Raw genomic sequence first — 9,313 nt, forward strand, 5'->3', positions numbered from 1 at the left:
TGGAGCTCCCACCGCCCATCCCCAGGCCGGGCAGCGGGAAGTTTCCCCGTAGGGCACCTGAGAGAAGCGATACCGGGGCAGGCGGCTGCGGGACAGTATGGGCGGATACGGCGGGGAGTGCGGGGGACACAAAGGGCACGGCCCGAGGGGGCCCCGGGGCAGGGCGGTCCGGTGTCACCTCCGGAAGCTCCCGGTGAGGTGAGGAGGCTCCGCGCTCACGGAAAACGCGGAGTCACCGAAGGGGCGGGGCGGGTGTCCCTGCTCGGCGGGGCGGGGCGCCCCTTTGTGCCGGGGCAGCGGCACCGCCGCCTCTGGGCGCCGCCGCGCGCGGCTCGCCCGCTTAATAGGGGCGGTGACGTCACGGGGCGGGGCGGGGCGGGAGGGGGCGCGCGCGCATGCGCGGTGCGGGCGGCGGCGGCGCTGCAGCACGGAGCGGTGTCGGAGCGCGGGGCGCAGAGAGAGCCATGGCTGGGGATGGCGAGGGACGCGACCACACACCCGCCGCGGCCGCGGCTGCGGGGCCCGGCCTGAGGGAGCGGCGGCCCTAGGACCGGCCCGGCGGCGCCAGCCAGCAGCGGGGAAAAAAAAAAAAAAAAAAAAAAAAAAATTGCCAAAAAAAAAAAATAAAAAAAAAAAAAAAAAAAAAGCCAACCAAAACGGGGAAAGCCAGCAGCCCGGCAACAGCAGCAGCAGCACCGCCACCACCAGCCAGCAGCGCTCGCCCGCCGCCGCCGGCCCGCGGGAGCAACCGGCCGCCGCCAAGAGCTCCAGGACGCCCCACCGCCCACCAGATAGATGTGCGGTCCCGCCGCCCGCACGGCCGACGATGAACGCGCAGCTGGCGATGGAGAACATCGGCGATCTGCACGGGGTGAGCCATGAGCCGGTCCCCGCCGCCGCCGACCTGATGAGCGGCAGCCCCCACCACCGGAGCGCGGTGGCCCACCGCGGCAGCCACCTGCCGGCCCACCCGCGCTCCATGGGCATGGCGTCCATCCTCGACGGCGGCGACTACCACCACCACCACCGGCCGCCCGAGCACGCTCTGACCGGCCCCCTGCACCCCACCATGACCATGGCCTGCGAGACACCCCCCGGCATGAGCATGAGCAGCACCTACACCACGTTAACCCCTCTTCAGCCTCTACCTCCCATCTCGACGGTCTCGGACAAGTTCCCTCACCACCACCACCATCATCACCACCATCACCATCCCCACCAGCGGATACCGGGCAACGTGAGCGGCAGCTTCACGCTCATGCGGGACGAGAGGGGTCTGGCGTCTATGAACAATCTTTACACCCCCTACCACAAGGATGTTACCGGCATGGGACAGAGCCTCTCTCCGTTGTCTGGATCGGGCCTGGGGAGCATCCACAACTCCCAGCAAGGGCTGCCCCACTACGCTCACCCCGGTGCCACCATGCCCGCCGAGAAAATGCTCACCCCAAACGGATTTGAAGCCCACCACCCTGCCATGTTAGCCAGGCATGGCGACCAACACCTCACCCCCACCTCCGCTGGCATGGTGCCTATCAACGGGATCCCACACCACCCCCATGCCCACTTGAATGCCCAGAGCCACGGGCAAATCCTGGGCTCTGCCAGGGAGCAAAACCCTTCTGTAACTGGTTCGCAGGTCAACAGTGGAAGTAATTCAGGGCAAATGGAAGAAATCAATACCAAAGAAGTAGCTCAGAGGATCACCACCGAGCTCAAGCGGTACAGCATCCCCCAGGCTATCTTCGCTCAGAGGGTGCTGTGCCGCTCTCAAGGGACGCTCTCAGACCTGCTGAGGAACCCCAAGCCCTGGAGCAAGCTCAAATCCGGCCGGGAGACCTTCCGCAGAATGTGGAAGTGGCTCCAGGAGCCGGAGTTTCAGCGGATGTCTGCTCTGCGGCTTGCAGGTGAGCCCGCTGCGGGGTCGGGGCACGGCAGCGGCAGAGCGGGGCCTCGGGCCTGGGCAGGCCGCCCCGGTCCCTGCCTGTCCCTGAAGAGCAGCACCGATCCCCCGCTCCGCCGCTCCATTTCTCTCCTTTCCCCTCTCCCGGCTCGGCGCACCGGCACCGTCCGGTTCCTCTGCGCCGCACTCAGACAAAGCCGAGCCGGGGCTCGGGCTGCGCAGTGCGGCGCCCCGGCTCTCCCCGTTCCCGGCCGGGGCGCACCCTCCAGGCTCTCCTGCCGCCGGCACAACGACGCCCAGCGCGCCCGGTAACGGGACGTCGCCGAGAGCGGCACCGGCCGGCGGCAGCCCTGCCCGGAGCGCGGGGGGCGAGGCAGAAACGCTTGAACTGGCGGCTGAACCGGGCCCGACCGGGCCCACGGACGGGGTACGGGGGAGCCCCGGTAATGCGCAGCCGAGAGGAATCGGTGCGTCTGCTTTGTGTCGGGGGCGATGGGCTGAGGTCGCGGCGGGGCTCGGGGCCAGCGTCCCGCTTGGGCTGGGTGAGCTGGGACAGGCGCTCCGCGCGAGTGAGCCGAGCCCGGCCGGTGAGCGCTGGCTGAGAAATGCTGTTGGCTAAAATCGTTGGGTTTCTTAATTTTTTATTTTTTTTTTTTTAACTGGTTGCAGTTATCATTAGGCCGCGGAGTTTGAATTTCGCATGGATGTCTCTGCGTGAGACAAACCGTCCGTGTCGTGGCTTCTCTGCTCCAGAGCCTCACCCCGCTGTGGGTGCTCGCTGCCCGGTGTGTTCCGAGCGGGTCCCGTATTGTCTGCTCGGAGGTGGCCGTCCCGTCCCGGTCCGTACCCGTGCTCTGCCGCCGCCTCCCCAAACCCTCGCGTCTGCGCTCCCGGTGCAGAGACCGGCTTTAATATACCGTGAGCGAGGGTTTGTTAATTAAGTGATAGGTCTCCATTAATTTGTCCCTGGAGAACGCAAGACAGTCAATCCGAGTTGGAGCCGGGGTCACTGATCCGTTTCACAGACAAAAATAAGGGAAGGGCCAAATCTTTCTCCTTTCAAAAGCACAACTGCCCTTGCGCTTTGGAGTACCGCGGCGGTGAGAACTTGCGGCCGTTTCCGGGTGTGCAGGGACGCAGCTGGGCAGCCACCCTTCTCCGTGCCTATTTTCAGTCAACCACCTTGTTCCAGAAAGCTACAGCAGAGCTAGGAAGGGTACGGGGCAGGGCCTCCCTCCCAGCTGTAGCTGGCCTTTAGGTACCCGCCGGTGGGAGGACGTTGCTCTCTTTGGCTTCCACTCCTGCGGAGTCAGTTTCAAAGGTCTGAGCTCTCAGAAACTGCGCTTTCCACCTTCCCTGTCTCAGCAGCCACCCCAGCAGCGAAAAACCCTCGTCTTGCTGGTGCTACTCGGGAGAGGAGGATGGAGTTTGTTTCCAATATCCCCCTAACGATTGCTAAGGCGAACTTTCTTCTATTTGGAGCGGATTTTTACGACAATTTGGTCGACCTGACTCTCCGCTCATTTGCATAGATCGATACTGGAAACAGCCCCTCGATTCGGAGCCTGCTGGCATCCCTTCCCTGGCGCTGCCTGCCGGGAAGCTCTGCCAGCCCCGGCGGCTGCAGGCCGAGAGGGAGGGAGGGAGGAGGCCGTGTTCTGCCCAGCTGCCGGCTCCGGAGGGTCCCATTGTTCGCTTCTGCTCCCAAACCGCCCCTTCTTCCAGCCACCTCAGCTCTGCCCTCTCATAAACGGATCCCGCTAATCCCGTTAGAGAGACAAAGCCTCATTATTCCGCCTTCCCTTTCCGATGAAGCCCCAAAGCTGGCACCTTACAGAAGCAGCTTCCCCGGGGCGAAGGGGAGCTCGCAGCACGGGGGTGGGTCGGGATGTGCCGCCTGCACCCGGGCGTCCCTCGCGTACCGGGGGCTCCGGGCCTCGCCGGGCGCTGCCCACCTGGGCTCCGGCAGCACGTGGCCATTTGCATAGCGCTGCGTCCCTGGCAGTGGGGCGGTCCCGGGGCCCCCGCCCCGCCCCGCGCAGCCTGCGCCTCCTTCCGCGCCCCTCCGCGCCGTGCTGCCAGCCACCGGCGGTAAATGCAGAAAGTATCGATTTTATTTTGTGCAGGTTTTAAATGTGTGATGATCTTACTAAGTGGTAAAAATCTGCCCCGATTGATATTGATGTATGAACATCAATTCAAAATAACATAAATTACTGCAGCCGACGCAAATTAAATTTCACGTCCAAATTATAACTCACTCCCGGGCGTTTAGAGAATTATCAGGTAGATAAATACCCAGAGCCGCCTTCATTTCTTCCTTTTCCGATTTCCTGCAGACAACAACCGGGAGGCAGTGAGGGGGATGGAGCCTGCTTATTTTAGGCCTCGCGGTCTCGCCTTGCACTTTATCTTGAGTATTTGCCCCTTCCAGCCGTCCCTGGGGGATTCCTACCTCCCAGATTACAGAAGCTCCGACAAATAGAAGAAAAATTGGTAGTTACATGGAAGCAGGATTGAGGTCTTGACACTTCCTGGGCTGTCTCTTGAAATGTAAGCAGAACTGCTAATTGCAAAGCTGACCTCTTCCAGCCTCCATCTTATTCATCCCATCTCCCTTCTCTTCTCTGTTCTTTTTTCCTTTGTCTGTCCCACTCTCTCTCTCCTCTCTATCACTGAATATTTATCTATTTGACTGTCTCTCTGTTAGTCTTCCCTCCCTCCCCCTCGCTTTCATTGACATTTGGAAGGGCTGTGAAGGGATGCCGAAAAAATAAATACAATTAAAAGAAAAAGTACATCCCTTCTGCAGCCTGCCGGGATTCCAGGCTGAATTTATTTCAGGGTTTTGTTTTGGTTTCGGGTTTGGGTTTTGGTTTTTTTTCCCCGTGTGTGTGAGAGAGAGGAAACGGGAGGGGATAAAGAAAGAAAAAAAAAAAAATCCCGACTGTGTCTTGTTCAGGAAAAAATAATCTGCTTCGAGCCATTCATTGTTGGAACTGCGACTGCCCGCCGGCCTCGCACGGCCCCGCCGATCGGGAGGAAGGGTAGCGGCCAGGGAAAATGCACTAAAGACACATTTTGCGAACGCACCAGGGGAGTGTAAGGGTGCCCAAGGGTCCTTAGGATCTGCTGCCGGAGGGGTTCTTTGCCGATGTGCCCCCTCTGAGCGAGCTCGTCCCGAAGAGCCCCTCTGCGGGGGTTCCCCGAGCGGGTGTCAGCAGCGAAAGGCGCCCTGGGGGAATCCGAGCTCGCCCGCGGCTCTCAGGAGGCGGCAGGCCCGTCCCTCCAAAGCTGCTCCATGTTTGCCTGAGACCTGAGCGGTATTTTTCATAGCTGCATCTCTTTTCCCCCCCTCCTCTTATCCTTTCTCCCTCCTAATGTGAATCCCGGCTAAGCTGAAGCCTTGGGAAGCCGGCGAGAAATTCTCGCCAAATTAACTGTAAAGAAATCGATGGAGTAATCAGAACGTTTTCCACATTAAATATGAAATCTAATGACGCCGTTTGCACCTCTCGCCCGCCGCCTCCCCCGAGCGCGCCGGGAAGGTCGGGGCCGCCCCGGCCCCGGTGGCCTCATTAGGGGCTGTTTAATATTTACCCTGCGGGCACTTTGCATGAAGGCATTTGCATCAGGGAGGCGGGGGGCATCGACCGGGGCCTTCACCGGCGACACTCCGAGAGGGGACCGGGCCCGGGGGAGAGGCCTTTCTCCTCCCGACCCTTCTCCCGACCCGGGACGGCCCGGGCCTGGCTCGGCGGACCTTGGGCCGTGACAGCGGTCGCTCCGGCGCTGCCGGTGCGCTGCTTGGGCCGAGACAAGGGGCCCCGTCCCGGAGGGATCGGAGGGTGGGAGAGCCGCCGGAGCAGTCGTGCCCGCCACCGCAGCGCCCGGTGCGCAGGCGGGGGAGCGCTGGGGCGCACTTGTTTGCCGGCCGCGTCCTTCGGCGGGATTGATTTACAGCCGCGTTTGCCCTTCGTTAATGTTTGCCCAGCGGGAGGAGGAGGAGCGGGGCCGGGCGAGCCGCGTTCCTCCGCACTGGGCCGGGCCCGCCCCGCGCCCGTCCTGGCAGAGCCCCCGCCCCCGCAGCCCGGCTCGGCCCCTGCCTGTTCGTGCGTGCATTCGCTCGCTTGTTTGTTTGTTTTAATTACCCGCCGCGTGGCGGGGCGGCACCCGGGGGCCGTGCCCCGCTCCCACCCTCGCTGCCGTTTGGATAGAAAGCCTCAAAACAAGGCCGCTCCCGGCCGTGGGTGCCCCGGGGTCACGCAGCCGGGCTGTGGCGCGATGCCCTCCCCGACCGGCCGGGGCCATCGCGCCGTCCACAGCCCTCGCTCCTCGCCCCTCGGTTCCCGGGGGTCCTGCGCCATCTACTGACCGCCGGCGGGCGGGAGCGGCCCCACCGGCCCCGGCACCCCGCCCGCACCGGGCAGCGGCTCCCCGGGCCGGAAGGCGGCGGCTCCGGGCAGCGCTGTGAGCGGGGGCCCCGCGCCGCCGGGCCGGGCTGGCTCCAGCCTCTCCTTCCCCGCCAGCGGGGAACGAGTGAGGCCCTGCCCGACTTCAGCACCACGGACAGCGGCCGCCGGCAGGGCCCGACCCCGCGCCGGCCCCGCTCCTCCTCCGGCCCGGCGGCCCCGCTCCCGGGCGAGCCCCGCGGCGGGACCGGGGCCGGGCCAGCCCCTCCCGGTTCACGGCCGAGGCCGCCCGTAGCCCGGGCGCAGGTGTTTGTTGAGCCTCCCCACGGCTGGCGGCCCCAATGGGGAGTAGCATCGCATCGATTATACGTAGCGGCAGCCGGCAATTAGTGGCGCGGTGCTGCGGCCAGCGCCGGGCTGAGCGCACGGGCTGCCCGCGGCCAGAGCGGCTCGGCTCCCGGCAGGGCAGAGCCCTGAGGGCGCCTGTTTTGGGGATGAGTGCCTTCGAACGGGTGCGTGGCCAGGGGGGAAGCGAGCTTCCCCCAGCACCTTAACTCAGCCAGCCAAAGCGGTCGGGATATCCCAGGACGAGAGGAGGAGAGGTGTGTGGCACCGGGACTGTGCCCGCTGCAGGTGCCACCGGTAGGGAGCCCGGGCTCCTGCCGGCGCTGCAGCTGGCTTCTGGCGTGTGCGAACTGCCTTTTACACAGCCAGGAAGGAACGTGATGATCACATTGAGACAAAATCATCTGGAAATCCACAGGCCAGGTGTGCTTCGGCGCCTGCCTTTGCGATTACCGGTATTAAACCAGCGGTCCGGCTTTGCCTTAGGCAGCCTACACCTGTCTGTGTAGCAGAGAAGTCTGCATAAGCTCCACACAAGAGACAAGTTAGTTTCCAGGGAGTTCTAAGGTGACTGAAGCGCAGGAACTGTTGCTGAAGTACTGAATGAATGGTGAATACTGGTGAATTTCACCTGAGGACTACAGGCATCGAGGGGAGTTTTTCCTGAGGACCGACCGGGACCCAGCATGGCCGCGTGTCGGGTGCTTCCATGATCGAATCGATAAATGTTGATTCGCGTTTCAGACATAAATCTGCCTGGATTAATCATACACGTACAGGGAAGTGACCTATGCTGACAGACTCTCTTTGGAAGCACAGCTGAGTTGAGCCGTTTTCCTTAAGAAACCAGTTTTATGATGCTGAAAGATTAATTTATAAGAACAATTTATTAGCTGAACAGTAGTTTTCATTTTTTCCCCCGTTTTAGGGCGATAGGAAGCCTCAGTGGTGACATTTTCCGTGCAGCCCAAAGGGCAATTAAAGCTCGCTGGCTGGCTCCTGTCCGCAGGAGTGCGGGCAGCACCGCGGGCTGCTGCGGGGTGCGGATTGCAGGGCCGGCGTGTGCGGGAGCTGCCTGCTGGAGCTAGAAATGCTGCTGCTCCACATAGACTAAAATACTGAATCGGATGGCGCGGGGGGGGCTCTTCCTTAACGCCCGGGCACAGAAGCCACTGAAGTGAGCCCCAGTTCAGGTTTTGGATGTTTTTAGGGTGCAGAATTCTACATTATTGTCGTACGCATTACAAACCCGTTGATAAGAACTGAGCCACAGGAGGAGGAGTTTCCCGCACCCCCTTTTCCCCCATTTCCCCCCGCACAGGCAGGCTGCCAAACGGCTCTCTTAATGTTCCCCCCCAACAGGAGGAACTTCTTTATGTCATCACTGAATCATTTCTCCTTTCTTTTTAACATATCTCGTTATTTTGAATATATTGGAATTGACGGAGAACATAAAAAATTGGAGCCGGGAAGCGGAGGCAGGCAGGCCGGTCCTTAGGAGCAGAATCAGAGAAACGACCCGGGTTTTTCAGCGAATTCGGCGATCCTCAGTGTTGCAATGAAGATTTTGAAACGGATCGCGTCGCTTCCACGGCTCAGAAGCTAAATTTTCGGCTGCCGTAGCAAAGTTTACGAGTGGGGATGCGGGAGGGGGCGGAATGACCCAACCCTGATGCCGGAGTCAGCACCCAAAGGCCGGCGGGGGGATTCGCTCCCGCAGCTCGGAGTCAGCCGGCGTCAGCGGCTCGGGCCCGACGGGCCCGGTGCGGTTCCTCAGCCGGCGCTGTCCCGCGGACCCGCGCGGGGGGGACACGGCCGGGGCGGGGCTGCCGGGGCGGGAGGTGCGGAGGGTGAGAAGCGGCAGGGCCAGGTGCGGAGCGGGCGGTGCTGCCCGGGCCCAGTGGGCCGGCTCGCGGAGGCGGGGCGCACAAGCGGAGCAGAGCACAGCAGAGCGCAGCGCGGGCGGGTGGTGGTTCCCAGCTTGCGCTATGAGGAGCGTAGCGGAACGGAGCGGCTGGCACTCCCCAGTGCGGGGCCGCGGCTCGGTGCGGTACGGAGCGGCAGCGCGGGTGAGGAGCCCATGGCGCAGCGCGGCGCGGAGCGCATGGCGTGGTGTAGTGCTGTGCCTTAGGGAACCCGCGGTGCGGTGCCCGCAGGGAGGTGCGGTCCCCAGGGTGTGGTGGGATGCGGTGCCGTGGGATGCGGTGTGGTCCCCGCGTTGCGGTGGATGCGGTGCCATGGATGTGGTGCGGTGGATCCAGTGCAGTGCGGTGCGGTGGGATGCGGTGGGACGCAGTGGGACGTGATGGACGAGATGTAGTGTGGGGGATGCGGTGCGGTGGGATGCGATGAGGTGCGGTGGACACGGTGGGGTTGTGCGGTGGGATGGTGCGGTAGGATGGGATGGTGTGGTGGGATGCGGTGCAGTGGGATGCGGTGCGGTGGGATGCGGTGCGGTGGGATGCGGTGCGGTGGGATGGGATGGTGCGGTGGGATAATGCGGTGGGATGGGACGATGCGGTGGGATGATGCGGTGGGATGGGACGATGCGGTGGGATGATGCGGTGGGATGGGATGATGCGGTGGGATAATGCGGTGGGATGGGATGATGCGGTGGGATAATGCGGTGGGATGGGATGATGCGGTGGGATAA

The 9,313-nt window shown here is 62.8% G+C and overlaps 1 protein-coding gene across 1 annotated transcript in view; it reads left to right on the forward strand.

Moving 5' to 3' along the window:
* Positions 1-421: 421 nt before the first annotated feature.
* ONECUT1 (one cut homeobox 1) overlaps positions 422-9,313 on the forward strand; it is a 22,276-nt gene continuing 13,384 nt past the window's right edge. The window contains exon 1 of the mRNA XM_015639466.2: positions 422-1,907. Within this exon, the coding sequence (XP_015494952.1) occupies positions 827-1,907 (1,081 nt within the window). The 5' untranslated portion in view covers positions 422-826. The remainder of the gene's footprint in view (positions 1,908-9,313) is intronic.

This window comes from Parus major, chromosome 10, assembly GCF_001522545.3.
Source record: "Parus major isolate Abel chromosome 10, Parus_major1.1, whole genome shotgun sequence".
In the NCBI taxonomy this organism is placed as follows: domain Eukaryota; kingdom Metazoa; phylum Chordata; class Aves; order Passeriformes; family Paridae; genus Parus; species Parus major.